This window comes from Vulpes lagopus, chromosome 23, assembly GCF_018345385.1.
Source record: "Vulpes lagopus strain Blue_001 chromosome 23, ASM1834538v1, whole genome shotgun sequence".
NCBI classification, from domain to species: Eukaryota; Metazoa; Chordata; class Mammalia; order Carnivora; family Canidae; genus Vulpes; species Vulpes lagopus.
The window spans coordinates 13,457,269-13,481,057 of record NC_054846.1 but is presented as its reverse complement, the minus strand read 5'-3'; the positions used below and the strand labels follow the sequence as shown (position 1 = coordinate 13,481,057).

General features: G+C 48.8%; 1 protein-coding gene across 5 annotated transcripts in view; it reads left to right on the top strand.

Moving 5' to 3' along the window:
• The first annotated feature begins 251 nt into the window (after positions 1-251).
• Positions 252-23,789, top strand: part of FHDC1 (FH2 domain containing 1) — a 42,422-nt gene continuing 18,884 nt past the window's right edge. Inside the window, exons 1-4 of one of the 5 annotated variants that reach the window (XM_041739044.1) lie at positions 252-651; positions 7,792-8,420; positions 16,884-16,945; positions 17,962-18,064. In XM_041739044.1, coding sequence (XP_041594978.1) covers positions 7,929-8,420; positions 16,884-16,945; positions 17,962-18,064 — 657 coding nt within the window. In that variant the 5' untranslated portion in view covers positions 252-651; positions 7,792-7,928. Of the gene's footprint in view, positions 652-1,522; positions 1,542-1,753; positions 1,799-2,355; positions 2,374-2,790; positions 2,923-7,791; positions 8,421-16,883; positions 16,946-17,961; positions 18,065-23,789 lie in introns of those variants that run through there. The other 4 variants (XM_041739047.1, XM_041739046.1, XM_041739049.1 and 1 more) reach the window with 4 other exon arrangements.

Sequence of the window (23,789 nt, the reverse complement as noted above, 5' to 3'; positions counted from 1 at the left end):
TCCCCTCGAAATTCCTTAATTAAACTTCTGCCCGTGTGGGCCATATTCCTTTGGAATTAATATGAACTCCCTGAGCATGGAGCGTTCTCTTTTACTACATTTCCCACTCCTTGAGGTTTTCTGTGGTCTCGGTGGGATCTGGTCCTCATTGCTGCACAAGCCTGTTCAACGGCTACTCAACGGGCTGTTGGCTGGCACGGATTTTGGTTTTTGTTTACTGTGTTTTTGTTTTTGCTTCGCTTTTTCCATCTCCTTGGAGGACCAGTTGTGGGAGTTCAGGGGTTGAAGACCAGGGTGGAGAGACAAGAGTCATAGGCACCGGAGGCTGGAAAACTGTGGTCTGTTATCTGCTAACCGAGTCAAAGGTAAGGATGACTTCATCCCCGCGCAGGGCGCCTCCCCGCCCCTGCAGCTGACTTCCCATAGGCTGCCTGGCCCAGGGAAGGCCCTTCTTTGCCTCCGTTTCTCACCCGCTGCCTTCACAAGTCCTCGGAGGAAAGATGCGGCTGCGCTCCTCTCCGCCCGGAGGACTGTTTCGCAGGCAGCGTCGGTTCACGCGCTCGGGCTTCCGCTGGACTTTGTGCTTTGCTTCACGATAACCGAGAGGTTCCCGTTAGCCATCCTCACCGAGGGGATTTACAACAAACCAAAGTAAGTAACAAACCTACAGGTTGGCAGCACCCAGGCAGGAGCCGCCGTCTTGGGGAGCGCCCCGCTCGGCCGGGACTCGGCTTCTAGGGACCGGGCCGGGCCCCCGAACGCTGCCCGGGGCGACGCCAGCGTGGGGCGCAGGGGGCCAGGCGCGCGCCTGTGTGTGCGCGTGCCCGAGTGTGCGCGGTGGGTGCGTGCCCGAGTGTGCGCGCGGAGGGGGGATGCGTGCCCGGGTGCGCGCGGTGGGTGCGTGCCCGAGTGGGCGCGCGGTGTGTGTGCACGTGTCCGAGTGTGCGCGCCGGAGTGTGCGCGCGGAGGGGGATGCGTGCCCGGGTGCGCGCCCGAGTGTGCACGCGGGGTGTGTGTACGTGTCCGAGTGTGCACGCGGGGTGTGTGCACGTGTCCGAGTGTGCGCGCGGGGGTATGTGTGCACGTGCCCGAGTGTGCGCGCGGAGGGGGGATGCGTGCCCGAGTGTGCGCGCGGAGGGGGTGCGCACGTGCCCGAGTGTGCGCGCGGGGGTATGTGTGCACGTGCCCGAGTGTGCGCGCGGAGGGGGTGCGCGTGCCCGAGTGTGCGCGCGGGGGTGTGCACGTGCCTGAGTGTGCGCGCGGAGGGGGTGTGCGTGCCCGAGTGTGCGCGCGGAGGGGGTGTGCCCGAGTGTGCGTGTGCGCGGGGAAGGGCGGCGGGGAGGTTGCGGAGAGGCCGCCAGGTGGGAAGCACCTGCGGGCTCCGGCGCGGCGCGTGCCCGCGCTGCTGGCACGAGGACACCTGGTCTCCTCCACACACGTACCTGTCGGGTTCCCGCCGCCCCTGCCGCCCTCGGGGCCTCCGGGTGCGGGGAGCGGCGTGCGGGCGGCGGCTTCGGGCCCCCGGGCCCCGGTGGGCGCAGGTGAGCGCCGCCGCGCCGCCGCGCTCGGAGGCCGGAGGGGGAAGGGGGCAGGGGCCGGGCAGGGAAGGGCGTGCTGCCCTTGGCGGGCGCCGGCAGCGGCGGGAGCGGGCGGGTCCGCCGCATTGTTACCTGCGGCCGCGGCCGAGCCCCGCCCCGCGTCGCCCTGCCCCCTCGCGGTCCCGAGCCGCCGCGGCTGCGGACGCCGGGAGCCGGCGCCGGGGAGCGGGGAGCGGGGAGCGCGCGGAGCGCCGGCCGCGGTGAGTGGGCCCGAGCGGGCACCCCGGGGGGCGGGGGCGGGGCGGGGCGGGGGCTGCGGCGCCGCGGGCGAGGCTGGGGCGGCCCGCGCGCTCCCTCCGCTCCCCCCCGCCCCCCCAGCGGCTTGGGTGCCTGCGCGGCGCAGGCTGCGAGGACGGCGAGCGGTGCCCGGAGGCCGAGCCCGCGGGTGTGGACCCGCGTCGGGAGGACGAGCTGGGTCACGGGGCGCGCCGCGACTTGCCGCTCCGGAAAGTGGGTGCGGGGTTGGCGGGGACGCGTCCGGGCGATGCGGGCCGAGGACCCGGCGGCCCTTGCCCCTGCACACTCGGCCGGGCCGGGCGAGCCGACTAGAAGCGGCGCCCTCGGCTGCGGGGCCCGGGAGGAGGCGGGGCCGCGGGGCCGCGAGCTCGGGGACTGCGGGCTCTCGCTTTCATCCTCCCACCAAACACCACGAGTCTCTCCTCGACTTTTTTTTTTTTTTTTTTTGCCGGCTCGGCCCCTCCTCGGCTGAGCCGCAGTGCGGCCGTGAGGCTGCCTCTCCCGTCCCCCGCGCCCGGGACCCAGAGCCGGGACCTGGGTAGGTGCCGCCGCCGAGGCTCCAGGGCGGGGCGGAGCCCGGCTGGGCGGACCGCGACAGCCCCGCGTCGGCCGCCAGCACCGGGACCCGTTCCCCGCCGGCCTCGGGACTCCGCGCGGCTGCGGGGCGGGGGCGGGCCGTGAGCCGGTCCTCCGGGCGGCGGGGCGGGGCGGGGCCGGGCGACCCCCCTCCCCCCGGCCCGCCCCGAGCGGCCGCCCCGAGGGGCCCCGGGGGGGCGGGCGCGCCGCGGCTCTGCCCGAGGCCGGGTGGGCGCTCGGCGCTCCGGGGCGCGGAGGCTCGCTGGTTCCCGCCCGGCCCGGAGCGCGCCCTGCCCCGCCGCCGCCGAGCCCGCCGGCCGTGAGGGCGCCTATCTCGGCCGCTCCCGCCGCGGCGCAGATTAGGACGCGCGGCGGGGGGACCTCGCGCCCGCGCCCGCGCCCGCCCCCGCCCCCGCCCCCGCCCCCGCGGCGCCTCGGAAGCCCGCGCGCTCCCTGCGATCCCGGCGGACGCGGCGCCCGAGCCTCCTGCACCGCCAGCCGCGGCCGTGGGGTGAGTGGCGGGGGGGGGGGGGACCCCGGACCCGGGGGCATCGCTCGCCGGTGCAGAGACCTAGGAGACTACGGTGTGTCCCTCGCCCGGCTTCTTCAGGCCCGGGGGTGCGTGCGCTGCGCTCCGCCTGCACAGAGGTTGCCCTGGTGCTCGGCCGTCTGCGACCCTGCGCTGACCCTCGGTTGCCGTCCTGGAAGGAGTAGCGAGCGCTTCCTCCCCGCTCTCTCGAGCATCCTTTGGCGCTCGTTTGCTTTTTTTTTTTCTTTTTTTTTTCCCCTCGGTTTGGGGACCTTGGGAGCGACTGAGCGTGCACGTTCAAAGCCGCGCGTGCTTCTCCCTGCGCCCCGGGCGTTGCGCTCGGCCGTGGGGGGGGGGGGCTGCGGGTCCGCACCCGGGCCCGTGGGGCCGCGGGGCCGAGCGTCTGTGCCGAATGGTCGGGAGCGGCCTTGGAAGCTGCGTGGTCGGGGACTGGACTTTCCCAGTGAATTAGAGGAGAGCAAGAATTCCATTTTAGGCTCGCCTGCACTCTCCTCACCCTGATTTCTCCCCAAACCCGGCTTGCTCTGCCCCCGCCCCCCATTGTCGTCAGCAGGGTGGGGGCCAGCTCTTGGGCTCCCACCTCATCCCTGACACAAGTCAGAAATGAAGGGGAAAAAGCTTTCTGGAGGGTTTTCCTTGACGTTTACTTTTGGTTATTGTTGGCCTAGAGCGTGAGTGACCAGCTGAGCAACAGGGTCCCACGAACCCTCTTTCAGGAAAATCCCGAGCACTGAACTGACTTTCAGGAACATGTTTTCCTCCGAAATACACGTTGAAATGAAACCTATATATTCTCTCTTCTTCCCTCCCACCCGCTCCCTTCTAGGGAGCCAGAGAGCTTCAGGCTTCTGACCCCTGGAGCAAAGCAGTGCTGGCAGTTGAGGCCAGAGGGCTTCTTTGAAGACCCTTAGGAACATTTGCATTCTAAGACTTTCTGCTTGCTGATCGGCTCAAGGCCAAAGACCTGGTCCCAGCACCCTCTTAGTAAAAATTCACATGGTTAAAAAGATGCTTAGTTGAGCTACAGCTTCCCTAAAGGGTCCATCACTTAGACACACCCCTGGTAGGTCATGATTAGCACTCCGGGACTTGAAAAGTTCTCATCTTGAGAGCCTTCCAGTGACAGCTCTACATTTTACTTAGGGCTGGGCATTTGTCAGCCTTCATGGCTGTCCTCCCTGTCGCTGAGGTCCCCAACCTATAGGTGAGATGTTAAATACAAACCTGTCTCTGTCTGCCGTGGAGAGATTGATGGGACGCTTGACATTTTCCAGACAGAGCCAAGGCTAATTCCATTGTTCCTGCTGGCAGTCAGCAGCTGTGAGAAACAGCGTTTTTAGGGCTGCAATGTTGTTTTTAGGGCTGTGGCACTACCTGTGTTCTAGTACGTTGGAGAGTATGCGTTTGCATCTTTACTGGGGCCCGGACCCTTAGTAAATCAAATGTTCTTTATGTATCCTCTGTTTTAACATGTTATAAGACTGTGGAAAGGGTTAGAATGTCTGTCTGCACTCTCTTTTTCCTGTCTGTTTGACATTGGAAATCCTGGCCAGAGGGAAAGCCCTATCAAAGCCCTATTGAAGCCAGTAGTAAAAGCATTAGCATCTTAGCTAATCATTGCTGGAGGATTTATTCATTAGAAGCTGTTGGGGGCCTGGGATCCTTATTTGTTACCCTGGGAAAAAATTAGCCAGACAACATACCAGTAACAGTGTTGTAAATTTTATTTTGTTCTTCTAACTTTTAAAAATAACATTCTTTCTCAAGATGGGGCAGTGGTTAGAATTACACGGCAGCACGTAACTTAACACATGTCACTTTTTTACTTTGACAAGCTTTTATCTGGTACTTTGGTGCAATGCCCAATACTCAAAAGTGTTAGTGTTAGAAACTAGTGCTCGTGTACAACCTGAGGTATAGTCTTTCTCACTCTTTTTAGTGTCTCTGTATTTGCTCGGTGAGGTTTAATGGCACATCCGTGCATATACTTAGGCAGCACTGAGTGAGTTACTGCTTTCTAGGATGGGACTTTGTAAGGTTATTGCCATTCTTAACAGGAATAATCTATACGAGTCAGCATATCTGCAGTTAGAGGTGAATTGGAGGATTAGCAGCTCTTCAATACATGAGATATTTTATGTACAGAAGTGTTTTAAACTATGTAAGGATAAACTGCCAAGATTTCCTGTGCAGTCTTGAAAAAAGAAGAGTTCAAATGTAACTATAAACTGTAATTGACAATGAGTCATTGCTCAAGGGGTGCCAACTATGAAAACAGCCTAGTTATGCCCCTAATGGTAATTATGAAAACTCCTTTTAAAAGTCAGTTGCATCTCCAGTGAGCTGTAAGTTGACTTGGATAAATAATTTCAGTTTTACTTTCTAAAAAATTTTCCAGTGGTGATGGCTACACGACGCTGCGGGTGTTCGTAATGTCACTGATAAACACTTCTACATGGCTAAAAAGATAAAAAAAAAAAAAAAATTCCAGTTAGTAGCTGGCAGTGCTATCTTCTACCCATATATAGTTTTCGAAAGTATTCAGATGTTTCATAAAAACAGTTGTTTAAGGATTTTATTTATTTATTCATGAGAGATACAGGCAGAGATACGGGCAGAGACATAGGCAGAGGGAGAAGCAGACTCCCCACAGGGAGCCCCATGGGGGACTTGATCCTGGACCCCAGGATCACACCCTGAGCCGAAGGCAGACACTCAATGGCTGAGCCACCCAGGTGTCCCTAATAAAAATATTTGTATTTGCAATTTATTATTCATTTACTATGGGGGGGGGGAGGGGCAGAGAGAGACTCTTAAGCTGGCTGGACCATGCCCAGTGGGGAGCCCGATGCAGGGCTCGATCTCTGAACCCTGAAATTGTGACCTGAGCCAAAATCAAAAATTGGACACTTAACTGACTGAACAACCCAGGCACCCCTGTTCTTGTAATTTAGAGATAAAATAATAACATAGTCACTGAGTACTGAAAAAAGGACAAAACTAGTAAAGAATGGAACTATTAAGGGGATTTTTCTAGCAGCCCGGAGTAACTTAGCATTTTATCCATAAACGCAATACATATGTATGTTTTTTAAAGATTTTATTTATTTATTCATGAGAGACGGAGAGAGAGAGAGATGCAGAGACATAGGCAGAGGGAGATTGTGGGACTCCAGGATCATGCCCTGGGCCAAAGGCAGGCGCTAAACTGCTGAGCCACCCAGGTGTCCCAACCCAATATATATTTTAAAGAAAATGTAATACCTGTGAAAGTAAAGAGAAATCCTATGTATATATGACACTGGTTATTGTTAATAATGAACTACGTACTAGGCATCTTAGTACATGTATTAGCTCGTTCATTCTTATGCAAACCAATGAAACAATATATCTTTATATTATAGATGAGGATGCTGAGACATAGGTTCAACAGCCTACTTCACCTCAGGTTGCACATCTAAAAAGTAGCAGAACTGAGATTTGAGGAAAAAACAGCCTATTTCTGGAGTCTCCACTTTTTATTCCCAAGGCAGTCTTGCCTTTTATACGTGGTTCTGTGTAAAGAATTTCACTGTATTTGAATTAGTGCTATCAGACGGTTTACTCCTGCGTAATCTAGTATTGTTTGACCAATGTGTGTTGGTTAAGTGAGCTTTGACAGTGATGCTATAAAAGGGTAATTATGTGCAGAAGTCCAGTCTAAAAAAATCTGGCCCCTTTATGTCCTGGAGGAAACCGTCTACATGTCCACATAGTTGGGGTGCTGACTTCATAGCCTGCATGGGCTCCCTTTTCCCACATCCTTCATTAACCTGTCCTTATATTTGAAGAAATCTAGTTGTTTTGACCTCTGTTTTCACTTCAAGTCCCTAACAACTCAATACTGGAAGAAACATTTAAAGGCCAGTGAAAACACAAGCCACCAAAATAACTCAATGACTGTGTGGATAAGGGGTAGACAAGTGGCAGGTATGATATGGGCAGCATATCATTGTGTGTGTCTCCTCTGCTAATAGTGTCACAGAAGAGGTAGGCATGAAGTTCTGATTGTTTCTGAAAGAGTGGCTTAACTAGAATCTAAAATGATAGCGTTGGGAGCACTGAGAGAAGTCATGGAATGGATCCCAACCTCCTAGTTTTACAAATGACAAAACTGAAGTCTTGTGAGGTGAAGTGACTTGTCTAAAATGTAAGCAGTAAAGCTGGATTTAGAGCTACAGCCTTTAATCTTCACATCTAGTGTTCTTTCATTTGCAGGGAAGCCACGTGACCAGAGGGAGCAGGAACATGGTGGCCCTGACTCTGGGGGAATGAGTTTGGTCACTATTTTATCATTTCCAAATGCCCTATTACATGCAAGGCAGAGGATGCCCTTTGACCAAGTGATTGGTAGGGGACATGTCCATACTGGAGAAAGGCAGGGTCGTACACTAATACCTAATACTTCAGCCATTTGGGTAATTTCCCTGGGGGTTGAGTATCCATTGCCCAAAGAAAATGAGCCAGTTAATGAACAAGTAGTTTATTCATGAAGTGAGCCATACTTGCTGAACTTATAGCAGGTTCTCAATAAATATGTGTTTTATTGATTAATGGAAGGTTTCCAAGTTTGAGTTTGTTGCTGTTGCTTTGCCAGCATTTCCAGGCAGTAAAATTTGTTGGGTTCATGTTTAGAAAAGTATTAGTCCCTTTTTATGCTCTTTTGGATGTGTTGCCTCTCACTGATTGTAATACCCAGCCGCTCGAGGGGGACTGGCACTAGGCTTGGAAGGGAATAGCTAATATTCAGATACTTTCCTGGCCCGGTTTAAAATTGTTTTATCTCTGTAGGTTTGGAAGATGACACACAACACGGTTGGCTTTTTCTCTGGCAGCGGACCAGCGAGTGAAAAAGTATGACACGAGTTTGATGTTTGTGTCTGCTTCCCCAAGGCCAAGAAATTATCTCCTTAGAAGGCAACAGTACTATGCATGTTATGAATTGTGTCTCCTTGGTCAGCGATAAAGAAAATGGGACTATTGGCCCAGGAGCTGGATTCATGATTGGGCAGACACCACCGCCGCCCCCTCCTCCTCCTCCACCCCCTCCACCTCCACCATGTCTGCATTCAGGGGAGGGGTTTCCTCCCTCTCCTCCTCCTCCCCCCCCACCTCCACTCCCTGGGGGGCCTCCGCCCCCACCTCCCCCTCCGGGACTACCCCCAGCCTCTCACATGAACGGCTACAGCCACCTTGGGAAGAAAAGGCGGATGAGAAGCTTTTTTTGGAAAACCATTCCAGAGGAGCAAGTTCGTGGCAAAACCAATATCTGGACTTTGGCTGCCAGGCAGCAGCATGACTACCAGATTGATACAAAGACCATTGAGGAACTCTTTGGGCAGCAAGAAGATACTACCAAGTCTTCCCTTTCTAGGAGAGGAGGAACTTTAAATTCATCCTTCCGGGATGCTAGGGAAGAGGTAAGAACGGATCGATCGTGGAGGGATGATCCTCTGCATGCTGCGTTGTTGTATGTTTGGAAGGGTGTGTGCATTTCACAAGTTGCTCAGTCACTAAGACATAAGATCATGCAAGTAAATGTGCTCTGGAAATGATAGAAAAGGGCCTCATATGATGAGCTTGAGCTGACTAGCAAAAAAGCGTAAGAAGCATGCATGCCACATCCTCCCAGACATCCCGGTGGATTATGAGCTCACGCTGAGAACATGCTATGTGGGGCCATCGTTCTTTGGCCTCTCAGCACTGCCCTGTCTCCAGCACATCTGCTGCGGTTTCCCCTGGTGGAGCAGTTCTGCCGAAGTCCACATTATTAGTCTCTGTCTAAACAAAAACCTGAGTTCCTGAACTCAGCTAAACTGAGATTAACTGGAACTTTTGGAGACAAAATGGCCTTTGTTAAATGCACCATTAACTAATACGCATCCTTAAGATTTTACCCGTGTTTTTCCCTCTAGTTTTCCCTTCCCTAAGTGTTATGAGATAGCCTTCATTCCTCAGAGCTCTGAATTGAACTGTGGCCATTGTGGAATAGAGATTCCAGAGAGTTCAAAACCTAAGGCTAGCTTTAGGTGGATTTTCTAGGAAGCATATTCCCAGTTAGCAATAAATGTCTTACACTGAGAACTAAGGAGAGCTAACAGATTGTAAGAAGTTCACGGAAAGCATAGCTTGAGAGCTCCCAATCACTGTCTATATTATAGAGTTAAAAATTGCATTTGAAAGTACTCTGTTTAGAAACAATAAATTGAGAGGCCTCTGCTTATTAGCAGAAGTACTTAGGAAACTAGAGATGGGAAGGAAAGAGCGTTGCCCACCAAAAAGGAAAAGGGGGAGCAACAAATGTATCATTTTTAAAATCTGTTGTACAGGAGCAGAGAAAATAGGTCAAAGATGGAGTGGATCAGGTAAGAAAGTGGGCAGGGCTCTGGGATGAAGTAGCGCCTCTCTGCATAATTGATTTGTCAAGCTGACAGTATTGACCTCTTTTCTCTGGCTCAGGAACACGTTAACTACTTCTCTCCATGACTTCACTTGGGGGTCCTTGAAATTGGTGGTTGAAATAGTCGAGAGTCTATTAACTATAAAATGTAGAGAATGCTGGGATTAGGATCAAGCATGAACTGTGAAATAAAATTGAGCGGAAGTCTTCAGGACAGTCCCTCGTGCCCTCCCCTGCTGAACTCGGGCTTTCCCTGCTCTTCCCTTTATGCAAGGTCCTTTTATTTCTTAGCGTGCATCCTTTCAGTATTGGAAGGAGCAAGAAGTCATTTCCTTAGTACCCTGGCCTTTGCCCCAGCTTCCAGCAGAGATTCCCTGTACAGTAGGGCATTTCTCACCATTGTTTCCTAGCTCCACTTACTGAATTTCAAGAATGTCGAAGGGAAGGGTGGCTGGGTACGGTGGGACATAGAGCGCAAGTCTCAGGAAAACCCCTGGAACAGACAGGGGCCTAGCTCACCATGCTGCTGGGGAGGCAGCTACCAGGTTAGAACGGGTGGCATCCTTTATAAATTGGAGACATTTATTTTGGCAAATGATAGTTCAAGGGCCTACTAGGAACTTGTAGCTTCATGTCTGCTAATTCAAGGGAGGTTCAGCAGCACTCTGAGAAGGAGCGAAGTAGCAGGGAGTGTGGCATCTTTCCCTGTGTACAGCCGAAGCAGAAATGTCCATTTCTAGGCCACATCTAAATTTCAGGAATAAAAAGTCTTCCTCTCATCTCTCTCTCTCTCCCCTCCTCTCCCCTCCCCAGATACATCTTCACCTTTTTTTCCTTTCCCTTAAAAAATACCTGAAATCAAGTAATAATTTTTAATTGTGATAAAATACACATTCCGTTTGCCATCTTAACCATTTATAAATGTTCTGTTCAGCGTCATTAAATGCATTCACATGGTTGTACAGCCATCCCTACCACACTTCCCCGGAACTCTTCCCATCTTGCAGAATTGCAGCATTGTGTCCATGAAATCGCCCCACTCCCTCCTCCCTGCAGCCCCTTCTACTTTGACTCTGAGAATTTGACCACTCTACGTGGCCTTATAGAAGTGGAATCAGGCAGTATGTGTCTTTGTGACTGGAGTATTTCACCTTGCATAATGTCCCTAACATTCAACCGTGTCGTAGTGTGTGTCAGAATTTTAAGGCTGAATGATATTCCATTGTATGTATATACCACATTTTGTTTATCTAGTTATCCATCAATGGATATTTGGGTTGCCTCCACCTTTTAGCTATTGTGAATCTGCTGCTATGAATATGGGTGTGCAAATATTTTTACTTTTAACACTTGAGGTTCTAATCTGAGAGACAGCTACTAGATAGGAAAATTAAATCACCGTGACCTTGTGTCATAAGATAATTTAACTTCAACTCTTTAACATTCAGGTAGGATAAGTGGTTTAGGTGGATGGATTTAAGTGTGTGTTGGGTAATATTGTCACATAACAGGGTTATCCAGATTATTTTCAGTTTTTCATGCTATTTCCCAACATGGCTAGAAGTATTATATACTTTTTTTTTTTCCTGCAGTAAAAGAATGCAGTACATGCTATTTTCTTCCCTCATTAGACTTTCGTCTAAGGAAATTACAACTCCGCAGAGTGATAGTTTCACAAGATCCAGTAATAAATCTTCCGATTTACTCGGTAGTAAATGGAATCCAGGGTTGAAAGTACTGGTTCTCACCACCTGTGCACATTGAGTGGAGAATACTCTGTTTGGCAGAGTGACCCGTCCTGAGCCTGGAAACATGGCATCCCAACCTGCTACCCCACAGGCCATAATTCCAGAGGTTCAAACATGTCGGGGATCGGATAATGTCCCCTGGAACTATAATAACCTCTTACAGAAATGACCTGCCATTATGTGGTTGGCTCCTACTTTAAAGGGCTTATAAAGCATTGCAAATAAGTTTCATTATACTCCAAAGAAAGAAGTTGCTGGAAGATAAAAAAGAGCTGGGTTCAGGAATGGGTAATTGAGGAAGAACAACACTCAAAATATAGCAAGTTAGAACATATAGTTAAGGGGGAAAGGTTATCAAATATGACTATCCTTGTGTTTTTGATACCTAAAAATCAACTGGAGGAGACCACAAGTGTGACAATAATAATTAAACTGCAATAAAATAATTAGAAGTAACAAAAATATATTACTGGGGATAATAATAAAAAGAGCTCAAACTCCACCTTCTTTTTGGAGTTCATTGATCTCATCCCTGAGAAGTTCCCTGTCTATGTGCTCCCCACTGCTCCCCAGTCCCCTTAGAGCATCATCGGCACTCATACTGGTTAGTGGGGTCTGTGCTTGTTTCCCTCTAGAATCTGAAATGCTCTTAGAGGAAGGCACAGTCTTAGCTGATTGGTATCCTCCAAAGGAAATTAAAAGTTAACAGCTGGCAGAACTGAACCAAGGGAGCAAAGGGAGTATTTATCAATATGAGATCAATATGATCAAAATTGGGATTGACAAAACACAATATGAACGAGGCCTGAGGCTATAATATAAAACATGGTGACCACAGTTGATAACACTGTTGTAGAATTGAAATTTGCTAAGAGTAGAATTTTATTTTACTTTTATAGATTTTATCTATTTATTCATGAAAGACACACAGGCAGAGGGAGAAGCAGGCTCCATGCAGGGAGCCTGATGTGGGACTTGATCCCAGGACCCCGGGGTCATGACCTGAGCCAAAGGCGGACACTCAACCACTGAGCCACCCAAGTGCCCCAAGAGAGTAGAATTTTAAGTGCTGTCAGTGAAAAGGAGGACAAAAAGATCACCGGGAGGTGATGGATGTGGTAATTAACTAGATGGGAATCCGTCCACCATGTTTACATATGTCAAATAACATGATATATACCTTAAATATCTTACAATTTTATTTGCTAATTTACCTTAATAAAAGTGAAATAAAAAAAGGAAAAAAGCCACAAATGTTGGAACATGTGAGATCATTCAATATGGTATCTGTAGTAATGTTTACAATTTACAATAATACCATGTAAGAAATAACTAAAATTGCTTATTAGAAAAAGAGAGAGGAAGGAAGGATGGAAGGTAGATTTTTTTTTTTTTTAATTTCTGGGAAGTAGCATCTTACTCTTCCATGCTAATTCAGGTTATTGGTTATTCTTTCTCAACTTTTCCCCCAAACCCAGGCTGGGACATATCCCAATTGGCAGCCAACCAAAAATAAAAAGAAAATGAAAACAAACAAACAAAAAAAGCCACATCGGAAACCAAAAGCTATGTCTTATATAAGAGGATATGGGAAGATTCTTTTTTTTTAATTTTGCTTTTCTGAATTTGATGTAGCATTGAAATAACCACTACTCAGTGGTACTTAAGTAGTCAAGGAAGCCCTCTTTGACATATTGAAACAAAAGTAGGTTAAAAATTTCTTCTTCTACCTTGAGGACGTTACACTAAGTGAAATAAACCCATCACAAAAGGACAAACATAATATGATTCCACTTATGTGACATTACTAAGAATAGTCAAATTCTTTGCAACAGAAAGTAGAAGGGTGGTTGCCAGGAGCTGAAGGAAGGAGGGAACGGGGAGTTACGATTTAAGGGGTTTCAATTCTGCAAGGTGGGAAGGGTTCTGTAGATGCGTGTACCGGGGGGATGTGGGGATGGTTGTACTGAACAATGTGGATGCACTTAATGCCACCGACCATTTAAAAATGGTTAAGGAGGGGGACACCTGGCTGGCTCAGTCGACCCTTGACCTTGGAATCATGAGTTTGAGCCCTCTGTTGGGTGTAGAGATGACTTCAAAAAGTAAAAATGGTTAAGACGGGAGATGTTCTGTATATTTTACCGCAGCTAAAACACAAGAGCTGTTTCTTCCCTTAAGGAATATGGGAGGCAGACTGGTGACTCCTTAGGAGAGGAGCGAACAGAAATTGTAGGAGACACTAGGCCCGCTTATTTGGAGGCTGGACCAAAGGAGTGGTATAGCCCAGCACACCCTTGACCGGGTGCTGTGGCCTCAGGGCTTCAGGGGGAGGCACAGCAAGCCTGGCCACCCTGGCAGTCTGCGGGGAGACTGCTTCTGTCGCAGGGCCCCCTCACATCCTGCTGGGAAGTCCTCAGGATGGCGTGAGTTGAGCATATGACCTTATATTCTTCTTTCGCTAGGGATGGCGTGTACCTCTGCAGTGGCCCGTGACGGGAAAGCCCGTGAGTCCGTAGTGCCCCGACTCTACCTGCTGTGACAGGCCCTGAACTTCAGTGGGGGTCCTGCCTCCCTTTCCTGCGGTGTCCAGAAACGTGGGTTTCTGTTGATTGGACCTGCGGGCAGGGGGAGAGCCGGGTTGGTTCATGCTTTTCCCTGGGGCTGTCTGTCTCCCCCCTGCGCAGCCAGCACATGCAGAGGCCACTGCTCTGGATGATTCCCAAACACCACCTGGGGGCACTTGGGGGGCCTAGTTGGTTGGGCGTCTGCCTCCAGCCAGGTCATGGTCTGGGGGTGTTGGGATCGAGCCCTGCCTGAGGCTCTGCTGAGCCTCCCTCTCCCCTCTGCTGCTCCCTCTCTCCTATCTCTCTCTCTCTCTCTCTCTCTCTCTCTCTCTCTCTCTCTCTATCAAAACATATAAATAAAATCTTAAGAAGACAAAACAGAACACCACCTGGTCCCACATCCAGGGGTTCCTGAATTGCCCAGCTTTGAGATGGCAAGCATTTGGGGAGTAAGATAAGCTAATTTACACGTGAAACGATAACCCGCTTTAAAGGGCTTGAACAAGCACTTGTGCAACACCGCTTTGGAAGGTTCGAGTGGGGGAGCCTGGGAGGAAGAGCCGCCCGGGCACTAGGCAGACCTGAGGACGTGGGGAGAGAGGGACTGTCCCCGGATCGCCATTAGTAGTCTCGTCTTCCTGGTGGTAGGATGAGGCTTTGTTCGCCCTGTCAGGTGCCCAGCGACGGCCAGCCCAGGTTTTCCCTTAGGATTATTGCTGAATCCTCGTAAACTGGTGACCAGTTTCTGAAGCTCTGCCTAAGCGTTGGAGGCAGCTGCTGCCCAAGCCTGACAGCAGCTCGTCGAGGCTGTCTTCACCGGGAGAAACGATTTCTACCCACCGTCCCGCACACACAGCCCTGGGCCCCCAGAGGCCTTGGCCGGGCCCCATGGATGGTGTCTACACAGCTGCCCCCATTCCCGGAGAAGCGCATGGGTGTGGATACCAGTCCACGGCTGGTGGGGGAACAGTGCCACTGCTCTGTGCTCCTGTATCCTCAGCGACATGGAAACTCCCAGGAACCAGACAGAAGGAACCAGAAAGACCCAGGCTAGCATTTGTGTTCTCACGTTACTCTGGGGAAGGTATAAAACACGACGAGGCATAAAACATGATGCGTCGAGGCTCGGTTTCCTTATCTGTCAAACAGGGGACAGGTGTCAAATAGGTGGTGATTTAATGAGCCGAGTAGCAAATACGTTTTTTTCTTCATTCTGGGTAGACGTGAGTCCCGAGGAAGTGCTTTGGATCAGTATGTCTCTATATCAGTATACGTGTTCTTACTTGCGGCTTTTTAATTGATGAATTACAATAATACACATAGTTTTCTGTCTCACTAAATGTAGGTTCCTCTGTCTCATGTGGGCTTTCCTCGTTAAAAGGTGTTGGGTGTGACAGGTTTTGATTCTCCCCCTCCCTTCACCCTAAACTTGAACTGGGTAGGATTCCAGTAAGGAGCCTGCCCTGTTCACTCGGGAGTTTATTTTATGGCTGGCAGGTGATTGCAGGAACATGAGATGAAGCCCTAGGATAGTAAATAACGTGATTGTTTAAGATTAGCCTTCAAAAGAAGGCAGCCATAGTCCTGTGACAATTTAACCTTATAGTCAGGAAGTGCCATTAAGTTTGGTTAACAGTTCATGCTGCTGCTTATAAACTTCGAAGGCCTGGAGAACAGGAATTTAATTTGAAACCCGATTCTCTTTTGTTCACAAATGAATCACATCCATTTGGAAAGGAAGAGAATCATAACATTCCTGTTTTAGCTAGTCTCCCTTCACCAAAAAATGGGTGAAAACAAAACAAAAAAACACACTGTGGCAGTTTTTAGGTGATCTTTCCTCCCTGCATCTTGGATATTTCCTTCCAGAGAAAAGAAATGGCTTCTGCGTTTAATAATAACATCCTCCTCACCCCCTGCCAAAAAAGGTTCTAATTTCCAGACTGATAAAATCCTGTCCAGTTACTAATTTTGAACAGCTAAAACCTGTTGCAGCCCCAATCTGGGTTTGGCCGGTACATTAGAATGGCACCATATTTCCTTAAATCAAAGATGCATCCTGATTCTGGAGATGTTAACAAGCGTCTTAGACTTGGTGAAATACAGCACAAGAGTTTTCCTTTTTAAATTCTGAGTAAATAAAATATAGGAGACTTTCTTACCTCCCCCTAAAGGGCATAAATATTCTTTCTCAATGGAAAGAAATTTTTGTTTTAGAAAAAAATTAATTTTATTACATTTCCGAAATAATAGTATTGGTCCTCTTATATCCCTAAATCAGGGTTGGGACTCTGCAATATCTTGAGTTATTTATTTACTTTCTTAGTTCAAATCCCATATGATCTGGCTATGACTAAGACCCTTGTTTTTCAAATTTGGACTTTACACAAAGGCTATGTTATTCTAAGAGGAAACTGCTAAATTAAAAAAAATAATATACATTGTTCATTAAAAATTATATAAGGTTGGGGCACCTAGGTGGCTCAGTCAGTTAAGCATCTTTTTTTTTTTGAAGATTTTATGTATTTATTTGACAGCGTAATGACTTTTTTTTTTTTTTTTGAAGATTTTATGTATTTATTTGACAGAGAGCGTAAGTAGGGGGAGCAGCAGACAGAGGCAGAGGGAGCAGACTCCCCACTAAATAGGGAGCCCAACATGGGGCTCGATTGCAGGACCTTGGGATCATGACCTGAGCTGAAGGCAGATGCCTAACCTACTGAGCCGTGCAGGTGCCCCACGACTGATTCTTGATTTCGGCTCAGGTTGTGATCTCAGGGTTTTGAAATCAAGCCCTGGCCAGGCCCTGCACTGAGTGTGAAGCCTGCTTGGGATTCTCTCTCCCTCTTCCTCTGCCCCTCCCCCAGTTTATGCACATACATATTCTCTCTCTCACTCTCTCAAAAAAAAGTTATATAAGATTAAAATAGACCTGTATAGCTATTATAGCTAAGGAAATAGATAATTGCAGTAAGTTTGGGAAAATGATATTTTAATATTTGCAAAACTATATTAGATGTATTGACTAATAATCAGATTTACATATTTCTCTTCTAAAATAGTGTTTTTTTTAATAGTGTTTTTTTTTGATAGGTTATAATTCTCTCCTTCCATCCAGCTCTTCTAATTTGTACTTTAATAGTCTTACATGTATCTGTTTTTTTCCAGATTACTATCGTGGATGCAAAACGGAGCATGAACATTGGGATATTTCTTAAGCAATTTAAGAAGTAAGGTTTTTTGCACGCATTTGCAACTTTAGTCACATCCATGCTGTCAGCATCAGTCTATGGGTGTGGCTGAGCTGAAAATTCAGCTTCTAATATGAGCGAAAGTCATTCTGCAAACCTACATATCCTCCTTAGACACATGGTGTGATGAGTATGCAAGTGCCTGTCACTCTCTGCTGTTTCCCTGCATGAAAACATAACCTGGTGGCTTGAAGTACAGGCAGTTGCCTGAGGGGATCTGCTCAAGCCTGTCATGCCAGGGAATTTATAAATTCATCTGTAGTGTTGCCCCTCAGCAAAGGTTGGACTTGTTGGTTGGCAGTGGTTAAATGCCAGTATTCTAGGGGCACCTGGAGGGCTCAGTGGTTGAGCATCCGCCTATGTCTCTGCCTCTCTCTCTCTGTGTGTTTGTGTGTGTGTGTGTGTGTCTCTCTCTCTTTTTTTTTTTTAAGATTTTACTTATTTATTGATGAGAGACATAGTTAGAGGGAGAAGCAGGCTCCTCGCAGGGAGCCCGATGTAGGACTCTATCCCAGAACCGAGATCACGCCCTGAGCCGAAGGCAGATGCTCAATCACTGAACCACCCAGGTGTCCTTCTCTCTGTGTCTCTCATGAATAAATCAATAAAATCTTTAAAAAAAAAAAAAAAAGAAAAAGAAAAAGTGCCAGTATTCTAAAGTGGAAAGGAGAGGCTCCACAGGTTTCCACGTGACCACAGGGGATGGCTTTTCTTCTCCCAGTAAGACTCTCAGTGGTTGCTATCACATTTAGCTTTTCTGGAATGCCCGAGGATGGGCTTCTGGGTAAAGGGGCCCCTGGGTGGTGTGTCAGGATCCCCGCTTCCCCTGGCAGTGGGGCTCCTGTGATCACTTACACAGCCGGTCACATCCCTCAGACTGGAAAGAAGGGTTGGGTGGAAAAAGGATAGAGGTGATTTGTTTTAATTTCTACTGACTTGTGTTTCTTCGGCCCTCCAACAAACGTGAAATGGAATCTGATTATTGCCTCTTCAAGGTCTCCTCAGTCCATTGTAGAAGATATTCATCAAGGAAAGAGCGAGCATTATGGATCAGAGACATTGCGAGAATTTCTGAAGCTTCTGCCGGAGTCAGAGGAGGTAAGGAATTTGGCACATGAGTTTTAGATATTAGGGGTGTGATAAAAGCTGAATATTTTTCAGGGTGTCAGAACTCACATGGGAAGGTCACTCTGCTACCCAGAGCCAGAGTTTTCTCACATAAAAGTAAAAAGTGACCTAGCAGAGAGAACATTTGTTGCCGAGTTAGGGAGTCGATGCTTAAAACTGCACCTGTACCCTTGCTTGGGCCAATTTCCTAACTCCAGTGAACTTAGTTTCTGCGCCCTTGCAGCGAGGATGATGGTGCCTGCCTCACTGAATTGCCAGGATGCTGAAACCCTAGCCATGCATCGAACGTGGCTCTTGGCACATGAGACCTCAGTAAACTTTGGTTTCCCTTTTTTTTTTTTTTTTTTTAATTTTTTTTTTTTAATTTTTTTATTTATTTATGATAGTCACAGAGAGAGAGAGAGAGAGGCAGAGACACAGGCAGAGGGAGAAGCAGGCTCCATGCACCGGGAGCCTGATGTGGGATTCGATCCCGGGTCTCCAGGATCGCGCCCTGGGCCAAAGGCAGGCGCCAAACCGCTCTGCCACCCAGGGATCCCTGGTTTCCTTTTCCATCACCAGTGATGGGTTTTGCCTAAGCTGTACCCAGGTTATTTTATAAATATGTGTACTTTTTATACAAAAAAATGAGAGGGAACCACTTTTGAATAAAGATGCTCTAAAATTTTGGAGAGATAGGTAAACTGTTAATAAATATTGTCTCTGTAATTGACTGAAAGGTAAAATTGTTTTGATAGCAATGTAGTACCGCAATATAAAGTTACTGATTTTTTTTTTTTTTTTTTGGACTGAATTAACTAAACTGTTGAATGGTTAGGAGCTTCATAGAAAAAACAGAAACAAAAAAAAACAAACCAGAATGTTGCCTTTTTTTTTCTGAAGAAGGAGACCCTGAAAAAATTCAGTAAGAAATGACATGAATACCTGTGCTTACAAACATTTGAATAATGTAGACTCTTACAAAGTAAAAAGTCTAAGTTCTCCTTTTACCCATATTGCTGGTTCCTCTCTCTCCCATCCCACTCCTCTTCCCACACATAATTTATGGAATTTGATTTTAGTGCCAGAAATGACAAGAGGAGTATATATCTGAACTTTCTCTTCCACATCAATCAGTGATAAACTCACAGTGCCAGCTCAAGGGTCTTACTAGGTAACTGGGTGTCCTAGGTATATTTGATAATCTGAACCTCTCTCTGTGTCAGGTTTTCTGTTTGCAAATTAAGTGTAATTTACCTAAGCCAAGATTAACTACCAGCATTTATTAATGATAATAAAGGATCTTAAAGTCTTGAGAGAAAGGTACATCAAATTATAATTTACCCTGGATCTTAGATACTTAACAGTCTTTAGTCTTTTTTTTTTTTTTCTAATGTAGAGAATGAGAGTTTCAAAAGTCTTTAATTAGGATAAATAGGGTTTAATTCATTGGAATTTTAAAAACATTGAGTGGTTCTCGAAACCTTATTCCTGCTTGGGCTTTTCTCATGCCCCTTCCTTAGGGCTTGCTCTGGTGCCCACTCCTGACTGCCCTCCTCTCTCCTTTAAGTGACGATCAGATGTGATTGTGATAATACGTGGGAGCGTGCTCCGAAAGGCTCTTAGAAATTTCTAACTGAAGGGAGGTTAGGCGTGAGGGAGGCTGCCAGCTTCGTGCCATGAAGAGGTGGGCGATCAAATACGGTTTCCCTAACATCTTCCTTTCTAATTTTAAATTCAGAGGTGATTAGAGAAGGTGCAGGCTTCGGGAGACTCAGGGATATTTCAAAGCAGCTTAGCTGTGGAGCCTCCCAGGTTTACAAAAGCTCTGAGTTGTGTGTATTGGGGGGGTGGGGGGGGCGTAAGTCAAAGAGGAGATGTCTCGTGGTGGGCAAGGTGACTAAACCCCCCCAGGCGCGCTGCCCAGAGTCCTGGGCCTGTCCCTGACCCCCCCCAGCCCGCGGCCTGCTGGGCTGGAACTGCCCCGGGATCAGGAACTGGCTCCCCCTCCGAACCAGGCCGCAGCTGCTTCTCCTGTCACCCTCCTGCCGGCGGGGTCATCTTCGCTCTGAATATCCGACAAACTTGGTCACACTTCTTGTTTACATTACTGCCTCTTGGCTTCAGTTCACCACACCCTCCACACTCAGCTGGGAGCTTCCTTCAGCAGGAACACCCTGACAGGCCCGGCAGGCGCGCCCCTCCCTAAGCCGCCCAGCGGTGCTGGCAGACAGGCTGGGGGGCCCATGCCCTGGCCTTGCCGCGAACCCCGAGGGGCCCTTGGGACCCCCCCCACAGGGGCCAGCCCCAGGGGCTTGGGGAGAGGGTGGAGCCTGGGGAAGAGGCCGAGATGTCCAGGGCGCAGGGGGAGAGAGGTCCAGGAACGGGGCAGCAGTGTGTTAATACGTGCACAAGTGTCTGCGTAGCTCGTGTTGCTGAGCCTTGTGTAACATCCTGCGCTCACTTTTAGCACAAGAAGGGACTAAACATTTATCGAGGCTGTCCCCGTGTCCCAGCCACTGGGCAGGGCACAATCCAGCCGAGCGAGAGGATGTGTCCCAGCGCGTGGCCCGTGGGAAGCCACCAAGTCGTCGCTCTGATGGTCTTGCGCCCCTTCTGCGCTGACTCCGTGCAGCGACAGCGCAGATGCTGGTCACTTTGCAGCCGGGAAACTGAGGCTCGCACCGCTTAGCTAGAAGTGCTCCAGCGTCGCATGGCCGGTGGGCCGGAGAGGGAGGTGGGCTTGCGCGTGACTCGTGTGACCCCAGAGCGGTTCGCTCGAGGAAGGAAGGGCAGAGGTTCTCCGAGCCCCGCCTCGCGCCGCCCCCCCGCCTTGTCATCGCCCCTCGGGTGATCCCTAATCTTATCTGCGTGTTGGAAAAGGAGCGGAAACAGCCCTCTGCGGCCGCGCTCTCCGCTGACAAGCCGGCAGAAGGTTAATTTGTTTTCAGGATTTCTCCGCCCTGCACCACAGATCTTCTCTCTGGCGTGTTGGTTCACCTTGCCTTCTGCTCACGCTCACGGTGGCGCCTGCCTTCGCCCGGGGCGTGATCCTGGGGTCCCGGGATCGAGTCCTACCTCGGCCTCGGGCTCCCTGCATGGAGCCTGCTCCTCCCTCCGCCTGTGTCTCTGCCTCTCTCTCTCTCTGTGTCTCTCATGAATAAGTAAATAAAATCTTAAAAAAAAAAAAAAAAAACTTGCAGAGGAAGAAGGTAGACCCAGAAATAAAAGTCCTGGGAATGGGTTCGTTGTCCTGAGTAAGTATTCCTGTCCCCAGAAAGGGGACAAGGAGGAGTCTGGAGTAGGAGCTGGGTGGATGGTGGAAGGGAGCCCGCACGCAGCCTGCCGGCCCTTCCCTCCGCTGGGGCCCGTGCCCCATCCTTGCATCGCTGTCAGGGACAACAGGCAGGGCTGGAAGGTGGTAGAAAATTTCTGTTCTCTCCGGCAACAGTTTGGTTGCCTCCTCGGACATTTTCATCAGCTCATCTCTACCTTCTTTGCTGACTCTGCCCCTGAGGGGAGAATGTTAGGGAAGAGGGCCCCCAGGGTCTTCTCTCGGGTGAGTCCACTGGTGGGAAATCTTGCTATTTCAAGGCCATGTGAGTGGAATTAGATGGGATGAAGGAAGTCTGCACTTTGGAATGTGTGAGGCTCCAGGAGCATGCTGCGTGCTATTAGGACAGAAACCGAGCACAGCCAGGTCATAATGAGAGTCACTTGGCTCAGCCAACAAAATTATGCCTAACAATGTTTGATAAATGCTTTTTGATGATGACGAGAATGCACAATAATTATAGGGTTTGTTCACCTCTCTCTTTTACCTCCCTACCACTGTGAAGGTACAGTAATCCCTCTTAATGAACATAAGTCTCATTTTGAAATGGAATTAAGAACTGTATACATGGCATTTAAATTAAATACTATCTTTCCATCACCATTCTCTTGAAATCCATAAACATTGTTAGCTCTTTATATAAGTGAAGGAGATTAATCATTGTTCAGTTACAGTTGAGCACATGTTTAATAGAAATATCTACCAAGTTTATTTAGCATGACCTAGTCTTATGCTTTAGACAGAAAATTGTGCTGTTATTTTCGGAAGCTTTGCACATGCTGCATAGATGGGTCTTATGAAAGGTACAACCTCACTCTGCCCCTGCCCATATATAGTGAATTGCTAAACTCTAGTTCACAAGGGATCAGGATTCATCCTATGGCTTTTTCAGTTCAGCAGCGAGGCACTGATTTGGGTTTAGCTAAACCAGAAATTCCATCTGCCCTTACATTGAGAATGGCTAAAAATGGTAAAAATCAGTTTGGGGCCCTAAAAGTAGAGGAAGTAATGCAGTTCTATAAATGGTTATTTTCTGCCCATTTGGGTGAGGGGGGGACCTGTAGTCTTCAGCACCAGAGTTAAGTCTAGGGTGTGCATCTGCACTGTTAAATTTTGTATTTTCAGGTAGTTGACGTAGATACTTCCGTTGGAGAATCTTTGCAGATATTCCCTCCTCTCTGCTTCTGATTGTCATTTCCTGTCTTTCAAGACACTGAAAAGTTGTGTTATTTTTGTGGGCACCCGCCATGATCCAGGGGATGGAAGAGAGTACAGAGAGCATTGGAAGGTGGTCAGGGCTAACTGGCAGCAGTCAGCTGCAGAGATAAGCGGTCTGGTTGACTCATAGTCCCAAGATTCTGTTTACCATAAAATATTTTTGTCAGAAGACCCTCTACTATGGCAGACGTAGAAAAGTTTCTGCCGCCTGGTTGGTCCAGGTTTCTGCGTGAGGGAGGCACTGACTTGCTCTGATGATGGCAGTTTGAGGACTTTCTCTTTGCTTCCATCCCCACCTGCTAGCTGTTTGGCTGTATTCCTGTGTCAGAAGTCTTTTGTTTTTCTTTGCTACGGTTGAAAGAATCCCTTTTAGTTGAGTTTAATTTTTTACAAGAGTAACGCATGATCATTGTAGACATTTTAGGAAATAAAAACGAGCAGCAGTAGAAAATAATAGTCCCTGTAATCCTGTCACCTCGTTTAGGCGGGTCCTTCTAGTCTTTTCCCCACGCCTGTGGTGTGTGCATGGAGCGTGGACGGGACGGGGGCATAGTGGATGCTTCTTAAAAATTTCTAGAATGACATCTGACTGTCCATCCTGTTTTATTACCTGATCTTTTTCATAGGGGAAGTCTTGACATTAACCCCTCAGCTACTTAAGCCACCTCTTTCTCTCTTTCTCTTGCTGCTGGAGAGCCATGTGTACCCTCCTCAGCACACAGTAGCCCCTTCTTATAAAGCTGTTCTGCGTGTGTGGCAGGGGGACTTGGCCCCAGAAAGGTCTATTAGCCCTCACCCAGTCTGGAGTATTCTGTAGCCAAAATATTTTTATTTTAAAGATTTTATTTATTTATTCATGATAGTCTCACACACACACACACACACACACACACACACACACACAGGCAGAGACAAGGCAGAGGGAGAAGCAGGCTCCATGCAGGGAGTCCGACGCGGGATTCGATCCTGGGTCTCCAGGATTGCGCCCTGGGCCAAAGGCAGGCGCCAAACCGCTGCGCCAACCAGGGATCCCCTGTAGCCAAAATATTCATTAAGGACCTAGAGGACCCAGTTATAATGACGACCCAGTCTCTTCTTTCTTCTCCCAGTGATCTCCCTTCCAGATTATAATTTACAGAAAATTTTCAACCTTAGAACTGACCC